Source organism: Pyxicephalus adspersus, chromosome 8 (assembly GCF_032062135.1).
Source record: "Pyxicephalus adspersus chromosome 8, UCB_Pads_2.0, whole genome shotgun sequence".
NCBI classification, from domain to species: domain Eukaryota; kingdom Metazoa; phylum Chordata; class Amphibia; order Anura; family Pyxicephalidae; genus Pyxicephalus; species Pyxicephalus adspersus.
The window spans coordinates 63,176,806-63,199,527 of record NC_092865.1 but is presented as its reverse complement, the minus strand read 5'-3'; the positions used below and the strand labels follow the sequence as shown (position 1 = coordinate 63,199,527).

At 37.5% G+C, this 22,722-nt stretch overlaps 1 protein-coding gene across 3 annotated transcripts in view; it reads left to right on the top strand.

Moving 5' to 3' along the window:
* Positions 1 to 22,722, top strand: part of CACNA2D3 (calcium voltage-gated channel auxiliary subunit alpha2delta 3) — a 547,059-nt gene that overhangs the window by 293,041 nt on the left and 231,296 nt on the right. For all 3 annotated transcript variants that reach the window (XM_072420933.1, XM_072420932.1, XM_072420934.1), the window contains 2 exons: positions 15,441 to 15,519; positions 21,755 to 21,888. In XM_072420933.1, coding sequence (XP_072277034.1) covers positions 15,441 to 15,519; positions 21,755 to 21,888 — 213 coding nt within the window. The remainder of the gene's footprint in view (positions 1 to 15,440; positions 15,520 to 21,754; positions 21,889 to 22,722) is intronic.

Here is a 22,722-nt window from a genome sequence, read left to right as displayed (position 1 = left end):
GAGACCGAACAGCCGTGAAATATGACAGCACTTTAAGTAGGGAAAGTGCAGGGAAATCACATTTTTGGAGGAGTTTAGGTGAAATTACAACATTTCCTTTTGATAAATAGACCCCAATGTGTATTAAATCAGTGGGAAATGTCTAGAAAAAAATGATATGCTTCATTTAACAATTTATTGCCTATCAGATCTAGCTGTAAAAGTTTTAGTAGGATTTTATATGAACAGGTGCCAACTTGTAGACCCTGGGTGACCCTGCTAAATACCATACTTCCATTCTGTATTTTCGCACTACAAAGCTTGTTGTGCAATGTTTAGCAGAATGCACTTTGAGCTCATACAGATGGAGCAGGTAATATTGCATGAAAGATTTTGATGTGTCACAGAATTATAAGCATAGTCTATAGGGCTTATATACAAACATTTTGGAATATCTAGATGGGAAGGATGGGAGCTTCAATGCCTTGACTGGTCAGCATGGTGCCACTCTACAGAGCTCACAGGAATCTCCGCCAATAAGTTGTAACTCATAAGGCCTGATTTATAAAAGCTCTCCAAGGCTGGAGAGGATACACTTTCCTCAGTGAAGCTGGGTGATCCAGCAAACCAGAAATGGATCTAGTCAGGGATTGAAAACATTTGCTAACAAATAGCAAATGACTTTTAGAAAATCCATTCCAGGTTTGTTGGATTACCCAACTTCACTGATGAAAGTGTATTCTCTCCAGCCTTGGAGAGATTTAATAAATCAAGAACATAGTAGTAGTGTACCTGTGTTCCATTAGAGGGAAGAGAGAGCAAATCTAAATTTCTCCATCCAACCCAATCAATGTTTAACCTAATAGAGGACAATTGTTGCAATTGCTTTCACAATGATACATTATGGGATTTTCATCAAATTGTGATCGTTTTACTGTATCAGGCTTTTTCGGGGACGGGGAGTGAGCTGCATTCCTAAGAATATTCTGTACTCCTCTAAGCATTTTGCTTTTAAAAGACAACTTTACTTTTAGCTAAGTCTTCCTTTGTAGTCTCCCCCACTATTCCCTTTGTGGTTTCTAATAAGTGCATACCTGAAGCCCTACTCTTTTCTTTCAAACAGTCCCGTTCAAATCTTGCAGCTACCATCCATGCACACTGCAGAACATATTCATTCCAACCAATATTTGTACTCCACATGAAATGCAGAGCCATCCAGAGAAATGAACTGAGATTAGATAAAACGTTAAATGCAAACCCTAAAATGATTTATAGCTAATATCTAAAGAGGTAATAAGACAGTCATCCTCTGTGATTGAGTTATGTTTTAAAAACAACGTAGTCTTTAAATCATAGTTACACAACTGATTCACATAAATGTCTCTTGCATGGATAAACCGGAATTCCCTCTTTTAGGTTCATTTAGGTTCAATAGGATGAAGATAAGGTTTTGCAATGCCTAGTCCCTGTCTATATACATATACAGCAACTCACTGAAATTCCTCTGTAGAAATCAACTGTGTGTTTTTGACCATTTGGTCTCTGTGTGCATTTTTCAATATAATGACACCTGCTGGTGAGGATTGGTATTGTACCCTGACCATATCATACACCGCCAGTTTTCTATAAAGAAGTGTTGGTGGGGTGTTTGAACATAGCAATTATTAATTTATCAGTCAACAACCATCAGGGGGGTAGCTCTGAAATGTGTAAGCTTAATCTTCCTTTTAACACATTAATTGCCTGCACATGAATACAGAGTAGGCCTGCTTTATTGATGATCTCAAAGACTGGAGAGGATAGACTGTCATAGAATAACCTGTGTGATCCAGCAAACCATAAATGCATCTGGTCCAGGACTGAAAACATTTGCTAAAAATAGTAAAACAAAATCCATTCAAAGATTGTTGAATCAACTAGGTTCTCCCATGATAGATTGTCTAGTCTTGGAGAGTTTCAATAAATAAGTCCCGGAGTAGAATAAAGATTGGTAAGTTAGTCCTGGAAAAGGAGCAGCTTTAAGGAGACCACAGGTAGTATTGATTACTGCCCCTTTCTATCTGCCTTTGGGCACAGCTTCCTGAGTTCAGGAAACATGGGCACATTGTAAATCATTTCCTGATGGATGTTTAGCCCATCTTTAAATATTGGCACTCTGGTCTCCAGCAAATATTGGTATTTTGTAATTCAAGGCTTGGTGTAGGATGTCGCACATTAAAGAAAAGGTTTTATCCAGATGGAGGGCTACGGCAAAAAGAAACATGGCACAGATATACCAGATGTACCATTCTTCAGAAACTCTATAACAATTTACTAATGTTGTACTGCACATTATATATTACACTGGACAAAGGCTGAATTTTAAACCTTCTGGTTTAATCAATTCTTAGAAAAACAAGAAATTCTTACAATATAATTATACACTTACTAATATATTTCCATCACAATAACTACCAATACCTTTTAATACATTTTGCTTTATCGGTCTTGTGAATAACCTTTGCAATTATTAATATTAGAGATTTTTTGTTTTTTAATAGAACTGCTTTTGGAAAGTAATTTCATTTCACGGTGTCTTTATTAAACTATGAAGCATACCAGATGGCAGACTGAATTAAGATTCTCTGCATCAATTTTAAAAGCCAGTGAAATATTCCTGTTTTGGCATTAAGCTGTGTGCAAATATTGACCTCCTCATGAGTTGGGATCAGAACGTTACTCACCGTAATAATGTGCAATTTGATTGGCCATGGTGAAATAATCCTGAAACATCACTTGTAATTATGCTTTAACTATGTGATAACTGGTCCCCGGGGAGCAGGATAGAGCACACCTGCTCTTGTTCTATAGAAAACAAGCTTCCATGAAACTGTAATGAGTTTTGGCCAATGGTGATTGAAGCTAAATTTCTACTACAAAATCTCTGGTAATCCAAAGTTAAGAAGACAGAGTAAGGAGTGATTTACAGCCAGCGTTTGTTCATGTAACTGGAGACCAGGTTATGTTGTTGTATTCTCCGTCATGCAGGTGAAAGTTAGCCAGCATTGGCAAATGTCATGTAAAACAATTACATATTCTTTTGTTGATTTTTTAATGGGCACCAGATGGTCTAAGGAGCAACCCTGCACATTTCTGTCTATCCAGTTCTGTAACACGGCACAGTCCTGTCTAGCCTTCTCTAACATATTACATTACGTAGTTATGGCAAATCAATTACAACATTTATAAAGGGTCTAGACTGATGTTTTTCAACCAGGGTACCATGAAAGCCTAGGGTTCCATCAGAGGTTGCTGGGGGTTCCTTGAGCAATCAGCCAATGATCTCTTTGGCTATATATAAGGGTGACATTCTTTCCACTGGCTGCAATGCAGGAGGTATTCTTTCCTCTGACTCTTATGCTAATATACTGTGAGCTGTGGGTATAGTAAATAGAGAGGGGGTTCCCTGAAGACCTGAAATGTAAGGGTTCCCCCATGTTAATCATGTTAAACATCCAAGTTGATTGAACCAATATAAAGAAATGCAATGGTAAAACAAGGCACTTGGTTTTGGTTTTCCTTTTACAGGTAGTCCCCGGGTTTAGGACATCCAACAAATGGATGACTCCTAGATAGGAACGGGGCTTCCCTGCTCCCTTGTATGCAGGACGGAGGCTTGGAGGGGGCAGTTTTCATGAGTTGCAGAGGAAATCTTTTGCTAAACACAGCTGAGGTTGTGGGTGATCTTGTTTGCAACCTGCAAGCTTTTCTGCCGCCTCTTGTAACTCTTTAATGTCCAAGACAAACACTGCAGTTGTTTCTTTTTGCATATCAAAAAACAGTTTGCTGCAAAAGTTAAATTTTTTTTTGCTTTGTTTGTGATTAGCTCACAGTGAGGATTTTATACAGTAACGGACATAATGCTGCCTAATAATATGTTGAGACAAACATCTGTCTTAATTGGATTTATTAATAGTATTTTTTGTATTATTAATTTTGTTATTATTATTAAGCAGAATTTATATAGGGCCAACATATTACACAGCGCTGTACATTAAATAGGGATTGCAAATTACAGACAGATGCAGACAGTGACACAGGAGGAGGAGAGAACCCTGCCCAGAAGAACTTACAATCTAGTAGGTGGGGGAAGTAACACACAATAGGATGGGATATATGTAGTGGTGGGAAGTAGTGGTGGTTTCAAAAGACAGAAGAAGATGGATCAGCAAGTTTGAAAAAAATGGGATTTGAGTGCTCTTTTAAATGAGCAGAAAGTAGGAGCAAGCTGAATCAGGTAAGTGGGGATGGGAAAAATCTCGGGGTTAACCATCCTAGCCGTTTTTTTTTGCCCGCACGAAGGTCGGGCTTAACGGCAAGGAGGTTAATGTCCAAGACAAACACTGCAGTTGTTTCTTTTTGCATATCAAAAAACAGTTTGCTGCAAAAGTTAAATTTTTTTTTGCTTTGTTTCTGATTAGCTCACAGTGAGGATTTTATACAGTAACTGACATAATGCTGCCTAATAAATATGTTGAGACAAACATCTGTCTTAATTGGATTTATTAATAGTATTTTTTGTATTATTAATTTATTATTATTATTATTATTACTAAGCAGGATTTATATAGGGCCAACATATTACACAGCTCTGTACATTAAATAGGGGCTGCAAATGACAGACTAATACAGACAGTGATACAGGAGGAGAGAACCCTGCCCCGAAGAGCTTACAATCTAGGAGGTGGGGGAAGTATCACACAATAGGAGGGGAAATATGTAGTGGTGGGAAGTAGTAACGGTTTCAAAAGACAGAAGAAGATGGATCAGCAAAGCCAATGATCTCTTTGGCTATATATAAGGGTGACATTCTTTCCACTGGCTGCAATGCAGGAGGTATTCTTTCCTCTGACTCTTATGCTAATATACTGTGAGCTGTGGATATAGTAAATAGAGAGGGGGTTCCCTGAAGACCTGAAATGTAAGGGTTCCCCCATGTTAATCATGTTAAACATCCAAGTTGATTGAACCAATATAAAGAAATGCAATGGTAAAACAAGGCACTTGGTTTTGGTTTTCCTTTTACAGGTAGTCCCCGGGTTTAGGACATCCAACAAATGGATGACTCCTAGATAGGAACGGGGCTTCCCTGCTCCCTTGTATGCAGGACGGAGGCTTGGAGGGGGCAGTTTTCATGAGTTGCAGAGGAAATCTTTTGCTAAACACAGCTGAGGTTGTGGGTGATCTTGTTTGCAACCTGCAAGCTTTTCTGCCGCCTCTTGTAACTCTTTAATGTCCAAGACAAACACTGCAGTTGTTTCTTTTTGCATATCAAAAAACAGTTTGCTGCAAAAGTTAAATTTTTTTTTGCTTTGTTTGTGATTAGCTCACAGTGAGGATTTTATACAGTAACGGACATAATGCTGCCTAATAATATGTTGAGACAAACATCTGTCTTAATTGGATTTATTAATAGTATTTTTTGTATTATTAATTTTGTTATTATTATTAAGCAGAATTTATATAGGGCCAACATATTACACAGCGCTGTACATTAAATAGGGATTGCAAATTACAGACAGATGCAGACAGTGACACAGGAGGAGGAGAGAACCCTGCCCAGAAGAACTTACAATCTAGTAGGTGGGGGAAGTAACACACAATAGGATGGGATATATGTAGTGGTGGGAAGTAGTGGTGGTTTCAAAAGACAGAAGAAGATGGATCAGCAAGTTTGAAAAAAATGGGATTTGAGTGCTCTTTTAAATGAGCAGAAAGTAGGAGCAAGCTGAATAGGATGAGGAAGACCATTCCAGAGAATCTGGGCAGCTCTAGAAAAGTCTTGTAGCCATGCGTGTGATGGGGTTATGAGTGAGGAAGTCAGTTGTCGATCATCAGAGAAGCGGAGAGAGCAGCTGGGGGAGTATTTTTTTTACCAGGTCTGAAAGGTAAGTGGGTTAAGACTTGTGGGTGGATTTGAAGGCAAAGCACAGGAGCATGAATTTGCTTCTAAGTTGAAATGGAAGCCAGTGTAGAGAGCTGCAAAGAGAAGCAGCAGAAGAGGAGCGGTGGGAAGGATGGATGAGTCTGGCTGCAGCGTTCATAATAGATTGTAGAGGAGAGAGTCGGGTTAGTGGAATACCAGAGAGGAGGATGTTACAGTAGTCCAGGCGAGAGATGATGAGAGCGTGAACAGGGAGTTAAATTTATTAAAATATTGTACCTGTTCCAAATTACATACAAATTCAACTTAAGAACACACCTACAGCCCCTATCTCAAGTGTACCCCGGGGACTTGAGTCCTTGAAGGCTTGAGTCCTTCAAATACATAGTTTGTACTGTATTGTATCCCCCTGCTTGGGGAAGAATCACCATCAACACCTCCCTTTGACTACTTGGCTCACCTGTCCCATTCCTTCATCTGGACCCCCATTTTTTTAATATATACACATCTGCAATATAGATCTCTATTAACAGCTTGACAAAACCAGCTTTAGTTGAAAGAAAATATTTAGTATACACATGAATTAACACGAATCCTATAATGTGCATTTTGCCTCGGCACTGCTGTATTTTGGAGCACATATGTCCTTATGATTATTTTTGCTTTAACGTGCAGTCGCCTGGAGACATCACATGATGCACCCAGCAGCTGCACTCCGCACTGCAGCACAGTGCAGTCCTTCTGTCAGCACATGGGTTAATGTTGTGTGAAAGCCTAGACTTGCAGCACATAAACATCACTTGCGACATATGTTTCAAGTCTCTGAATAGAATGGTTGTAATGGCTACATGTGCATACTGCAAAGTGCACCGCCAGACACTGAACGCCAAATCCGCTCCTCTGCACCACAATTTAAAATTGAAAGAGACGAAAAAAATCTAAAATCGGAACTTAGGATGTAGCTGAAATTGCTGTTTGTTTTGTATATTTTATGATACATAAAATTCTTTTCAGTCCAGATGAGGAGTCTACGCATGGCTGAACAATTTATTTTGCTGCTAAGGAAAGCTTTTGTAGTAGCTACAATCTGGGAAATATATAATTTGAGATAAGAACAGCGAAAGAACATGATAGGATTCTCCTTGGCACATTTTATTTATATGGCCTTACTCAGGACTCTATTATCCGACTTCCTACAGGATATTAACTCTTCTTTAGGTTTGGAACATTTATGGTATAAAAATAATAAAGAACCACCGATTGGAGGCATCTTTTATTGGTAGAACTGTTAGAAGTGTCCAACCCCAGGAATTTTTCATTTAAATAACTGTAGTCATAAATTATATTTTTTGGAAAGAACCAAAGGTTCCTCTGGTCTATCCAAAATGGTAAAAAAAAAGATTCACTCAATCTCTACCCAAAAATTTCCCACGTTTAAATAAAGAAATTTATAAATCATGAGTTAAAGTTCATTTATACAATTTCTTATTGAATCTAAAGGGGAAATATGTAAAATGTGGGTAAATAATTGGTAAATCAGGTCTTACAGCTGACTTTCTCAATGTCAGGGAGATGTACTTCTATAGTTTTCCATGTGACTATGGTCTCAGATACACAAATGTCCTAAATTAATTAAAAATATAGTTATTCTGTAAATCACAGCTATAATGTAGTCCAGAAACATTGTTTCATTTTAACCATGTTTATACAGATTTAACATTTAATTTTCCTGGCAAAAATGTATTAATTGGTTTACAGAAAACAACATATAAATACACATATTTTAATGAAAATTTTGCAAACTTTACAAAAAAATATATACTTAGTTTTGCCTATCAATAGTACTCATTTCTTTAGAAACAAAAACGTGTATGTTTTAAAGCAGCTAGTGTAAGTACTTACCTTCATCTTTACTGCATATCTGCCTTTGGTAATCCAATTCTGCCAGCAGAAATGAACAAAAAGAATGGAGAGTTGACCACATCAGTGTGCTGCTGTTACTTTACTGTCCAAGCAGTGGCTGAGGTATTTTCCCAATCATGAAATGCTGCTCATTCTGTGGTATCTGGATCAGAAGAATTGCTGTATATTCTTCAATATAAAACAATCTGAATATAAAGCAAGGTGTTTATTTTTACCTGTAAATACAAGTAACCTGCTTTGACACAAATATTGCCTTGGGCACAAAATGTGGCTGTCACTGCTAACAATAAAAGCAGTTATCAGAAATGCCAACAAAATAATGTGAATAAATACATCTATGGTGTTATTTTAAATCATTTACTTTACCAGGAAAAAATAAATCACATGAGCTCAGTCTGCATAAATGTCCCCCCTTTATACAGGTTTAAGTATTTTGTGCTTTTGAATTGATTGGGATTGGTCACTCTTAAATGATTGTTTGAACAATATAACGGCCCACCTGTAGAGGGCACTGTCTGTAGTTTGTTACATACTATACATAAGGCCATCTAGTGGTGTGACCCAAAAATAAACCAATAATCTTTTTCTAAAAGCATTTTGAGGGCAAAGTCTTAGTTTATACTTGAGTATATATGTGCATGTTTATCAACTTTGAGTTAGGTGGTTCCCTGGAGTAAATCTTTATCAAACCATTGTGGTCCTAATGACTACAAGTATCTAAAGAAGTGTCTGCATTGCTCTTAGGAAATAAACACCTTTGTCTTTTAATGTTTCTAGAAGAAAACACTAAAACAAAGATGATTTATTATTAGAAACAGCATAAGTCTTTGTTCTAACACTTTCATTCACAAAATGAACAAATTGTTAAAAAAGATACATAATAATTACACAGTAAAAATGTCGAAGCTCAAATGATCACTTTAAATTATATGCTAGAATGCCTTCAACCCATGTTTTTGGATATTGCTGTCAACTTAATAAAAGAGCAACACTTTTAAAGTTCATGCAGGCAAGTTAAACATTTTTCCAGGAACCTCCTACAAACACCAAAATAATAACATGTCGGACTGCTGACGTTATGACCTAAGAATCATTTGTGTATATGTGTGTGCTTTGATATATTTATATATTTATATATATATATATATATATATATATATATATATATATACCGGTATATTTACTGTATACTGTATATATCGAAACTGGAGGACTGGCTAAATAAAAACATTGAGGCTGCAGGACTGGAAAAAAAATCTTTAAATTTAGAATGTGGGAAGGTAGCCAGCAGAAGTCTTAGATTCTTGTAATAGGTATGTGTTGATGGAGTGGTTGAAAAGGCTTCTGGGAATTATTGACGGCCATGTTCAGAACCAAACATACCCATCGGTGACACCACCTTGCTAAATAAAGTGAAGCCAAAGGACAAAATTGTAGTCTGCAGGATGTTTTGTGCTCCACATTATAGATTTACAACTTTTTGTTCCTCGGGTCTATACTTGTACAGTGGCTGGCCAAGCCTTTTGACATAAGCACGTGAGCAGAGAATGTGGAAAGCCCAAAGGTCACATTATGGACAATTAATCAACGGATTGTATTTCGTTGCACTAAATAGGAATTGAAAGCATTTTCTAAGCAGAATGTGGATCCCTAATGAATTATAGGAAACTGGTAAATATATCACGTTAACAGTATTAAGTTGTTGACTGCAATAGAAACCAGATCTTGTGATGTCTGCAGCAGAACTCCTTGCACGATATAAATAAATGCCCGGTGGCTGGGTTGCTTATCTTACAGTGGGCGCCGTATTGCTTTGGAATCTTTTACAAACTACCAGTCACTGGAACTTTTTTACTTTTTACTTTAGATCATGACTCTAAATTAAGAAAGCATATCAATTTTTATATACATTTTTTAGATTGGCATAAAGATTTTATAAGAATTTGGAGGATTTCTTTTCTCGCATTTCTTTTCTGTTTTAATGTGATGTAATTACAGCCCCATTTTACATGATTTAAGTGTCAGTTTTTGTTTTTTCAGGATTTTTCAGGTGCCTATTGATAATATTTAAAATAATAAAATCATAAAATAACAATTTATTGTGTAATTCTTTAAAAACAAACAAACAAAAACAGCTTAGGTCATTACATATCCATCATTACATACATTTCATATTACTAAATATTTATGTTACTATTATATTGCATTATATCGTCCTTGACGCGTTTCACCCGAAGGCTTCCTCAGAAGGACATAACGTATTACTCACAACAGTGTTATCTATTACAAAGCCCAAAGATAAAACATCTTGTTATTTCATTGCCATATTAGATTTTTTTCAAATGAAACCATGAAGACAGAAAATACACTTACTTGTTCTGACTTTGAAATTGTACAGCTTTATGTTTCCTCAAAGAACACTCAAGTGTATTATTCTCAAACAGAAAAAACGTATTTATGAATTGCACTTAGAAGAGTCCTTGCCTAACAGCTATGCGTGCTGTGACAACTCAATAAAATCAACTTTATGTCACCTATAGATGTCTTTCACCAAGGTGTAAAGCGTGACAAATAGCAAAAAACAAGATTTTAACCTGTGATTTGTAACTTCCACTGGTTTCAGAGTGACAGCACCTATGGATAGTATTTGTTACATACTTTAGATCACTGCATGTAGGAATTAGATATTAAATAACTACATATATACAAGATAACCCAAACAGTTCCTTCCTTTAATCACAACAATGATTTTATTATTTAAAATATTATTAATAGACACTTGCAAAATCCTGGAATAACAAAAATTGGGTTTAAATATATGTGTAAATGATGTGGTGCTATTTTAAAATATTCCCCCACCAATCTAATGATGATTCAGGTGTCAGTTATTTTTATTCACGTTTCTGAACCAGCTTGCTACCTAAATCCTTAGGACTTCTTAGGTGCCCTTGGCTTAAGATACCCGGTATTTTTTACATGGAAAGCATTGCTCTCATTTACTACTGAGGAAAAGAACTGACAATCTGAAAGAGGAGTATGACCAGTAGCAAGGAGATCATTTTCCACAATCTAGCACCAAAGGGGGGCATTTCTCCAGTAACCACCCACAAAGGAGGCCCATCTCCACTGGCCAGCATCAAGAAGGAGAAGTAACACAGTTTGGCTGGCTAAGGGTAACATTGTCCATAGGAGAGAGATGAGAATAAAATTCAATCTAGATGCTATAGTAGCAATGAGCACTGATTTCATTCTCATCACTTTATATTGGGCAGTGGGTTGGGCTGTGTGGCTGCATCTACCATGTTAGTTTGTTTCACCTGAAAGAAAAGCCCCAATGGATAATCAAGGAGGAGCTGACTCCTATTTGCCCAGCCTGTGATTACATATCGTGTATCTGTGGGAGGAAGAGAAGAAGCGAAGGGAGGGAAAGCCAGGCTTTTGAAGGACAACCAGAGTTAAATTTAAAAACACAAAATTTTATTGTTCCAACAACCTAATTTAAAAGATTAAGAGCTGTGTCTCTATGAATCCTAGGCTAACATATAACCACTAGTTTCGAAAAAAATATCAATAAGGTTTAGCATCATACTAGGTTAGCGATGGCGGTAAGGTGTCCCATCAGTCCCATCCATTAAATGTGCACGAACCTTAGCTGCACTACCAAGAGCAGATGTTCAGAATGGCCAGGAGCCTGCAAAAGGAGAGAGATAGGCTTATGGCCAACATGACTGGGTGGAAAGGCTGAGATGGGCAAGCTGGGGTTAAAATGGCAGAGGTAGGAGAGGTCAGAGTAAGGGCAAGGCAGAGATAAGAAGGTAATGGAAACAAAAGGTGGAGAATAAGGTATATAGGAAAGAAGGGTGTAAGGGTGAAGTCAGAGGTCTAGATAGCAAGGTTCCCACCCTCTCTCCATGTTGTTATGGCCTGGGTGGTTTGAGGTCCCTGAGGGCAGTGTGTGGAGAAGGTGATGAAGTGATATGGGGAGCCATCTATGGTCTCCCAAGGAGTGTAATTGGTCAGCAAAATAGGTGGTAACCTGTTTGATTGTATGTGTAATTGATATAGTTGTTGAGGCAGTGGGTTTGCACCTGAGAACCTGGTTTATCTATGGAAGCGAGGTCCCTGCTTTAGATGAACGTAAAGTTATTATTTTCGTGGACCTCTAACCAGACTGATTTATGATGGGTGTTGTTGTATGATTAATTTGACACTAATATGTAAAAATGGTAAATAATATGTAATAAATAGCCGAGAGTCCATTTGTACCATATTGTCTTTATTGAGTGAAGGTTGAAGGGGTTGGGGGTTTGGTATTCTGGTGAATGGCTCTAATCTAATGCAGTCATGAGCTAGCTGTTCTTCAAAAGTGTCCGCTGCAGCCTAGCTCTTTGGATTTAATCTGAGAACCAAATGGTTGTCACTTACATCTACACAATTTCAGCAACTGTCCCTGTGTCCTTACTGGGTCTCAGCCATGTCTATAATAAACTGATCTTTTGATGACCCCGTTTTCTGCATTGATCCCCTCATTTCCAGGGTCCCCCATTTAGCTATTCCTCTATTCGTTTCTTTCTTCTTTTTATGTGCCATGTATCTATGATTTACAGATAATCTTGACTACAGCCACCTCCCACCTCCAACCCCCAGAAAAAAAAATTCTCTGGATACCCATGAGTCTCGATAAAAATATTTAAAAAATCTATACTGCTCACTAAGTAGACTGCTCCCTGTATACATTACAAGCTTATTTTATCTATCATGCCATGGTGTGCATTTTACTCTGTATCAGCATAAATAATAGTCTTAGTGATAATATTAAACTTTTATTTTTACTCCGTCATCTCAAGATTTGTTTATTTAAAGTGTGCACCCACCTTAGCAGCTGCAATGCCGGGAGCAGACATTTTGAGCCAGCTGTGTTTCAAAAGTCATGTGAAAGCTTTGTGACTGTCCCATGCCAAAGGGGCAGCTGGCCTGCTCTGAGTTGTTATTAATTTGTCTTAACTATGAGCTTTCTCACTTGGCAGGCGTGTATAGTGGATCAGGACAAACACATCAAGGGGTAGATAATTTGTTTGGTCCCAAGGGGGCCTTGGGTTTTTAATAATGCGGTAATAGAAATTCTATTCAGATGCAATTTGAACAGTCTAATTACAGCTGGTAATTTAACTCACAAGCAGTAGAAAAAGGCAGAGGTTAATTTAGGGCCTCCGGAGTCTTTTCACTTTCACTTACAGATAGAAATCAAGTAACAGTTTGTAACTAATTACAGCAGCATATTAAATATTTAGGCCCTCTTAATTTCTCTGTAGGAGCAGGTAGGCTGCTAGACTGTGGTGTCTGAAAAGTCAGATTTAATTTTTAATAACAGATCAACTGTAAAAGCAATGTGATATTGTGCAAAGAAGATTAGCGCGGCTAGGTGACTGAAGTCACGTCTGAATAATTTCTCCTTCTTAACACCTGCTGGATGGATTAACAGCTGTATGGTAACTGCAGGATCATAGATTCAACTTAGAACAGAAATGAAAGAAACCAAGGTTGACACAAGAGATAAGAAACACATTAATTGAAATCATTACTTTATAAAACATTTGAAAAGTGGGATTTTTTAAAGGGTCAGTCCATACAGAACAGATATTTTAGCTACAAGTGGAGATCAGTGAAATTAGTTGGTCCCAGGCTAGACTCAATAACATTTTAGCCATAATTTCTCACTCTTTTCTTATTCCCCACCTTCACATATCCCTGAAACTCATATGACACATATAATAAATAAAGACTTCAACAAGGAAAATTAGACTACGTTATAATGGTCACAGTAGGTGTGCGGACCCAGAAACTCTAGTGTAAAGGGGAATCCCTAAATAAGAGGAGGAACAGTTTTAGGTAAAATAGGACATCTTTTAGAAAGTACTCCCACCTTTCCCTGCTTTTGAAGATCTCCAACTATCTCTCCTCTTTTTATAAATACCTGTTTACTGGCCAATGGGATGATGCCAAAAATGCTTCCTTTTCTCCACCTTTGGCACCATTGCATGCAGAAACACTATCTTTACCATTCTGGGTTATCACATTTCAATTTTTAAAATTGTGATTCTGCATTAAATATAGTCAACCTTGTCCTAAATTCAGCACTTTGTATTGAGTAGGTAACATGTTCGATCACAGAATTTACAGACAAATACTTATATGTTATACATAAATTGTGTTTTCATATTATAATAAAAAATATGCTTCATGACTGTGCCTGACAATTCTCATTTTTTGTGCAGTCACCTTGTCTGGATGTTGGTGGCAGCTTGTAATACAATAACCTATTTCCTTTTTTACCTCAAGCTCATAACAAAAAACTAAAATAAAACATAGAACATGTAGAGATTCTATGAGGAGTTATCAATGACCATGAATGATGGTGTGACATTACTTTCTAATTAACTACATGATCTATAGCCAAACATTATTGTTTTATGAGTTTTACAGTGATCTTCTTCCTGCTAGTATTTCAGTATTTGCATTAAAATAACATAGTGTGTCTGATTTATTAAGGTTCTCCAAGACTAGAAAGGATAGGCTATCATAGGAAAATCTATGTGATCCAACAAACTGAAATGGATCTGGTCCAGGATTAAAACCATTTGTAAACGAATGGCAAATGATTATTAGGAAATCCATTCCAAGTTTGCTGAATTACCCAGGTTCTCCATGAATGTCTATCTGCTGCAGTCTTGGACATGTTATTAGGCCAGAGGTGGCTGACTTTTCGGACTTCATGGACCACTAAATTCATCATTTTAATTCCCGTGCATATGCCGGGAGCTGTGTGTAACTCAAAGAGGAAGAAGCTTCCCCCAGAGTGACGTGGCTCAGACCTGCTTGTTAAACATCCCGGGGGGACAGTAGTGCAGGGCTGTGACTACGGGGGACATGATCAGAAGAAAGATCCTGCTGGGGGGTGCACTGGCCAGGTAATTTTTCTCCGTACCACCAACAATTTCTCATGGACCACCGGTTGGCGACCGCTGTATTGGGCAACCCCAGCTGATTACAAGATCTCTACTCCCAAATTTGATATTAAAGTTATAGGTGGGACTTGGTGGGCTGATCCACCTCGTTTCTTATAATTTTGTTATGATTACTCTAACAGTGAGATCTTTATGTCATAATTCCCATCTCTGCTTTTGTTCGCCTGGCAGTATGGACTGTCCACACCCACATTGTGTGTTTCTGTGGGACCCCTCATATTGTCTACAGCAGTAGTTTTTCACCTAGGACCTCAAGACTGATCTCTAATAGAGACATTGCCAGACAGATAAAAAATAAAGAGGAAATACATGTTTTAAGTCCACAACTGAATATGTAACAAGGAAAAGTTTTAAATTATAGACAAGTATTTTTGTGCACATAACTGATTTTTTACCTCTTTAACCATTAAAAAAACGACAGGCTCTGGAACAGGTACAAGTGTACAAAAAAAAATGAAAGTAAAGTAATAGTAGTTATTGTGAAAAAGATAGACGTTACCATATTTACCAGAAGTAATATTTATTGAAAAAGAATTTAAAAAAAACAGCAAATATTTTTTATATTCTAACGTTTATATTTCTTTTTTTAGGTTCGAATCTTCACATACCTGATTGGAAGAGAAGCTGCCTTTGCAGATAATCTTAAATGGATGGCTTGCGCCAACAAGGGTCAGTCATATAATCTTGATTTATAGATAAAGATAATGTGAAAAAAGTGTTTAATTATAGGACCAGAACATAAGGTATAAACACGAACTTGGGTTTCATTAAACAAGGAATGTTGTTACATTGGCCTAAAATGACCAACATATGTGGCCAGTAGGGATAAGCAAGAATGCCTCTTGCATTCTCGCGAAAATTTCCTCTGAGTTCCGATGCTTCCGCAAAATTTTGGCGAAATTTCCCGAAACCATTGAAAATCACTATAGGAGGATTATCACGGCTCCATTAAAAAATAAAGCCGTGATAATCCTCTTGTCACTGAGCGCTCCCCGGGAACTACAGGTCAGAATTAGGGCAAGCCTAGTGCTGTAGATTGCACACTGTTCTAAATAGCAGGGTTTTTTGTTTTTTTAATTTTTTTTTTAATTTAAAATTCGATCTTGATAGGCGAAGTTTACACCGGCTGTTCTCGTTTAAATAGCGGTAAGTGAGAAAGGCCGAATTCAAGGCAAGATCAAGTTTTAAATTCTCGCTTGCTCATCCCTAGTGGCCAGTCAATGGCTTGTTCCACTTTGGTGTCAAAATTGCTGGCATAAATGTCTAAAGTAAACTATTTCCTAGTCATCTATTTGAACAGTACATGTTATGTGCATTTATTGTGTGCATGTTAATATACAAGGCCTGCACTGCCATTCCTATATCCTAGTATTTGGTGAATGGTAGCTGTTGGCTGGAATTTTCCAACCTATCCAATAGACTTTTTCTATATTGCACTGCAGTTGCTACATGGATCTGCTGAAATAAGATTGAAGGCAACTCATTTATATGTTGACCATAGATGGAGCATGAAACTATGGCTATTCTTATTTAAACAATACTGGTTGTGTGACTGTAATGCTGTTGCGTTGTTCAGTACTTTTTAAATCACTGACCCACAACAAGTATACAGATAAGCAGTTCAGACTTTGAATCTTCATGCTTGCTAATGCAAACCTGGAAAATAATTCTTCAAAGTCCTGTGCTATTTGCTAGCAAATATTTTGAAACCCGGAGCAAATCCATTCCATGTTTTTTTGGATCACACATATTCACTGATGAAAGAGTATCTTCTTTAGCCTTGGAGAGCTTTAATAAATGAGGTCCAAAGTGTTCAAGTCTGGGACAGCCAAGCAATTACAGTTTTCAAAAAGAGGACACTATTAGTCCTTCAAAACCACTCTGCCAAAAATATTCTCCTCTGCAATGAAGGAAGTAATTAATAACTTCTCCCCATGTCTGTGCTATGCTATGTGGTTGTTCCTATGAATTTCCATGCCTCCAGAGGATACAATGAGGTAACATCGGGTACAGCAAGAGGGACCACTAAGTGATCAGGGGTGTGGTGGGGCGGGCACGACTGGGAATGCCATGCCCTCACTTTTTTTTCGAGAATGGGCATGCATGCCCACTCCTATTTTGCAACAAATACTTTGGGGGTCTATGGCTCTGCCCGGTTCCCCCCCCCCCCTCACACCAGGCAGAGCTGTGAACCATATTTCCCATATGCAATTACAGGCTCAGGGCGGTGGGCAGGTTGTCCCTCTGAACGCAAATTGCCCACCCTCCTATCGCAGGCTCAGAGTGGGTGGGTTCTGGTATCAGGACGTCACTCTGGGGGAAGTTTCTTGACACATAGGCAGGGGTGTAGTGGGACGGGCACCATGGATAGTACCGTGCTCCCTCGTGGACTTTTTCGACTACACCCCTGGTGGTGATAGAATCCTGTATCTGTCATAACTGCTGGGCACCAAGAAAACAGTTCAGCTTTAAGTTCTTTGAGGCTCTACAGACAACTCTAGTTCTCATTGTTATACAATTCACCATGTACTGCAGTCTTCTCCACCTCCCATCAGTCAGCTGTTTGTTCTCGGGTATGTTGTCTATAGAGAACTGAGGCATGCAGCGTGTCACTGAGAAATTAAAGTACATCTAATCTCTAACTCTGCTAAAGCTCAGGCTATAATCCACTAGTGGGCTGGCCGAACACACAGCAGTCAAACAGGTCAGCGGCCCTAAAATCTATTGTACTTGAGAATCATTTCTCAACATGTAACATTGTGCCAAATTTCCGCTTCGCAGGCGGTTGCACAGCCCCATCCTTGCCCTGGCTGAATCACAGGGGAGCCTCCATCCACCTTGCCTATAATTCTGTCACTGGCTTTTGTAATGTGAATATGGTAATCCCTTTCTGTGCACATTTGCCTTTAGATTTGATGCAGAAATAGGACATATCTTGTGGGATAGGGGGTTTAATGACGCATGGCGGCAGCCCATTTTAAATACATTAGAACAATCAAGAGAAAGAAATCCCAGTGGAGGCGTTTGTGAAATTGACATTCCATTTTCCATCGTTCTGTAAGCGAGTATACTTTTGAAAAGTTAAATGACAGGATTAGGTGATTTTAATCAGGTCGTTAATTGAACACTGGTACCTCACATGCAGCGTATGCCACATCTAAAGTAATCAGAAGCAGATTTGCACTCATCTGTTTGTATTAAAATCTATTTTTACCAGCTGTACACACAGACAATCATAGTGAGTCAATGTCTGTCCTATTTCTTTTATACATTAAAAAAGAGATTTAATTAAAAAAATGCAATTTGTATTTCAATCTTTGCACCCAATAGAGTATGTGAAAAATAATTTGTAGTATAAAGTAGGGACAAAAACAGGGACAGAAGTGAGTTAAAAAATATCCCTAATAATGTGGGTGAGCTTACAATGTAGGCTTGAATAAATGATAGGGTCAGTTACAAGAATCTTACTTTTCTTAGCAATACTCCCCAAGGGTAACCCCCTAGCAGCCTTCAGTTTCAAGCAATACCCCCCAATCTATTTTCCTTTAGCCCAGATAAAAAACTTCCAGTCTTTTGACACGCCAACAAGCAATAACCCCCTAGCCTGGCCTTCAATAGCCTTCTAGCCCAACAAAAACCACCAACCCAACAATAGCCCCAGCCTAGCCACAGGCCACCAAGCCATTACCTAGCCTATCTCTTGGTTTTATTGATATAGACAATGTCCACATTATAATGTGTTCACCATCAATGCCTGGCAGCCTCTTTTGTTGGACCTGTGTGTTGAAGAGCAAGACTTATTTCCAATCACTAACTTCCCAGAGGTTGCCAAAGTAACACATTGGGCTTGGTTCATGCCATTTCTATATTGCAGTAATAATGTTCAGCTGAGCAGCTACCAAAGCTGAAGGACCACCAGCTAAACAGGAACCCAATGATAGGCAGTAGGAGCAGCTACCTGACTACATTATGTTATAAAAAGATGGGGGTCCATGAAAAAACCAAGGAGCTTAAAAAATCATGGGGCCTATTGCAACTGCCTCAGTCGTCCAGGGTAAAATTAACACCCGCATGTCTTCATGAATGAAAGAACTGAAACTCAGAGAATAAAATAAGTTGGCCAAGGATTTAAAGACCATAAAGAAAAGGACTGGATAATTGTTGACATTCTCATCCAATATATACAATGTACACTCTAAAAAGCCCATTGTGTGCAGTGAAATCAGAGTAAGGCTTTTCAGTACACAAGAGGGGACTATACAACTGTGAAAGACTGAAGGGAAGGCTGGCGTTGATTATCCCTTCTGAACAGGTAGTGAATTGTCTGTGCCAATGGACAAAATGGGGCTCCAGACCAACACCCAGGGGAAATAATGGGGGGGGGGACCTGAAAGAGTGGTGACCCTGGGCAACTGCCCGGTTTGCTCCACTAAAAAACTGGCCCTGACATGATATAAATACATTTTTTCCTATTATAAGTTTGAATATATTCTTTATTTTCAGTTTCAGTGTATTCTACTTTTTCAAATAGGTTAATGTTCTTTTTAACTTTTTTCATCACTTTAGTTTGAACCTACTGGCCCTTTAAGTGTGAGCACATCATTACTCGGGTTATATTGTGCAAATTCTTTCTGCAGAGTTGAATACAATTTCAATTATTTGCAGTGTAAAGACCAATAGATTTATTCTCTGATCTAGATAATTTGAGTAATGTGCTGAAAAATTGGTTTCTGTGTTCAGGTCTCGAGCTTCATAAAATATTTAAAAAAAAAACAGGTTCCACTCCGAAAATGAATACAGAGACGATGATCTATGTTCCTCGGTGTCTTCAGGGAAAAATACTATTTGCTAATGCTAATTTGTCTCAGTTCTCTGCCTATGCTGTGCGTAGATTTTGGCCTAGAAACAAGTTTCTGGAATTATTATATTTACACAAAGGAGCTATAAAATGTACCTGTTATGTGGGAAGCCATTTTTTGAGGATATTGTAGTACGTAGTAAGGATGGGCAGCTACTATTTCTGCAAATCAAAGTAAATGTATAGTTTTAACAATGTTTTTTTTATTAAACTGACTCTTTTTAGGAATATTGCAAAGCCATCAAATATTTTTTTGTGACAAATATTGATAGAGCTGTCAAGGGAAAAATGGGAACATACCCTAAGTGTAAAGTAATTTTTAAAAAGCTTGTCACGTCTTCCCCCCCGTCACCACTTCTCTCATATTTACTCATATTAGTTGCTATAGAAAATGCAGTGACAAAACAGTTCAATCGCAGTAGGCAGCCTTAAAACCTTAAAACCTGCAACGGGTTTGGGTGTGGTCATGGGTCCTATCAGCTCCCGGCATTCAGGCACCAAAAAAAAAAAACACACACAGCGAACATACTGTGAATGTTTGTCAAATTCTAAACTTTATTGGCCCCATGTGAACCAGGAACACAGAACAAGCCCATGTTTTGCCCCCTAGTGGAGCCTAATTGTTAAGTCACCTTAAAGGTGTAGGATAAATACATTTTCACTAGGGAAGATTTACTAAAGGATTGTAAGCTTTTAACTTTTCAATGTGAATTATCATCAAGGATACATTTAGTTTAGTGAATGTGGTAAAAATTGATTTGCAAGGACAACTCAGTCAAGGAAATAAAAAATAGTATTTTTCCTTGCATATGATTGCATGGTTGAATCTCATTTACTACACTAAGTAAAATATGTAGAGAAGTGGAGATCAAAAGTAAAAGATAAAAGGTTAAAATATGTTCTCATGTTTTGTTTATTTGATGTCTTTTGTTCAAAAAGATGCAAACTGTTATCCATGCTACCAAAATCATATTTAAAATGTAATGTGAATATCCTTTTTCTGTCATTAGTATGTTTATGTAAAGTCTCTGAAAGTCCCATGAGGAAGCCAATCGGTGAAATGCGTCGGGGTGGAGACATTGCTTCACTGAATGATCAAAATACCTATGATCTTAAGATTGTTTCTGCATGTAATGTTAAAGATAGCTATTTATATGGGTAATCTATTTACTTAAGCTATAAATATGTATGGTACAGGTGAAAGTTACTGCCCAAAACAAGAGCAAATACATGTTAAATATTCTGCCAAAAAAACCCTCTTTGCTTCTCTTCCTTTGTTTGAATTTTGTTCTTGTTTTTTTTGTTGTTGTTTTGAACTATATACAATTCTTATTGGGGGATTCGTGGGTCTATAACTTGCTATTTGATGCAAGGTCTGCTTTAGGAATTGTGACTGGTATACAGCATGTCATAAAGTCCATGGAATTGCTGTACAGCTAAGCATTGCATTATTAATGTGGACATTTTTTTAAACTTTTGATTTCTATAGTCTTAGCTGCAGAGGTCTGCATGCATCTAATACCAAATCACACCAAGTACATACATTATTCCTATTATATGCATTCAAAGCAGATATATAGATTGGTAATAAAAAAAAAGTTTTGCCTATATAGTTCCCCTACCTTGGTCCTAAAGTAATATTACCTGTGCAAAAACACAATACCCCTCTTTTTACTGTACAGCAGGGTTGGTAGCAGCCATTAGGAATAGTTAGAACAAATCCTGCTCAGAAGGGGCAGTTCGGGAAAAAACAATAATTGCTTGCAATTAGTTCAGCTTCCACCTGGAAGCAAGCAGAAGCTTGTGTGATTCATTTTCTGCTGTCATTAAAGTAATGTTTTCATTGTGAAGTTTTATATTGAAAACAGAATTCTGTTCCTAGAAGTTTTCATGGTGTTGCAGATCTATTGGTGCTAAGGAAATGTTTTGACTGTGATCCCACCCCAATGATATAGTAATAAATATAAAGCTTCATTTATTTGTATACCTGTATATTAAACTCCAGGGTTCTCTAGGGTCCTTATATATATATTTTTTTCTTTACAGGCTTTTTTACCCAAATATCTACATTAGCTGATGTACAAGAGAATGTCATGGCGTACCTCCACGTTTTAAGCAGACCCAAAGTTATTGATCAGGAACATGATGTAGTATGGACAGAAGCCTATGTTGATAGCACGGTGAGCAGGCTCATTGCTTTTTTTTCTGCAGGTCATCGAAGAGTGAATCAGTAAACTGTATGATTTACTATCCAGACAATGTTATATAACCTGCAAAGACTTCTTTCTTTTCTCCCTTTTTTTTTTTAGAATACAATGTTGGTAAAATTCCAATCAAATGTTACAAATGTATTGATGGGCTACATGCTGGCAACCTTTTATTGTTTCTCATCTTCAGCTAATTTTTGTAACAGACAGCATCTTCCAAGTTCCCCCTGGAGTGTTGTATCTTATTACAAGTCCTCCTAATCTGTTGTATTTATTGCAATAACTCCTTAAATGTGTTAGCAGATCATTCCATGTTACTAAAACCATACCTAAAATGTAACTGCATCTCTGTAAACTTTTATTTTGTCTGAACTAATACTTTAAAGCAAGCCATCCAGATAATCAAATAGTAAATTAAAATATATATATATGTTTTTTCTACTATATTTGTACAAAGATTTGGAAATTCTACTGCACCCAACTGAAAATGTTGGTATGAACATTCATTTATTATACACCTGCAATCTAACCTTGTATTATCAGATGAAATGTAATATTTCCAGAACATCAATGGATAATTTAATTGTCCTCATTTTACAAACTAGGCAAACATATGATTTACAATATAAAAATAGACTTGGTAAAGATTTGTTTTCTTATAGAAATGTTAAGTGTACAAGAAAAGTATACTTTATAAAGGTTTTTGTTGATCTATTCTGTTCACTATCCATGTCCAGATATTTCTTTGCCCTCAGCCGTATATCTGCAGTGTGAGATCACCTAGGGCTCTGCTTCCTCTTTCTGATA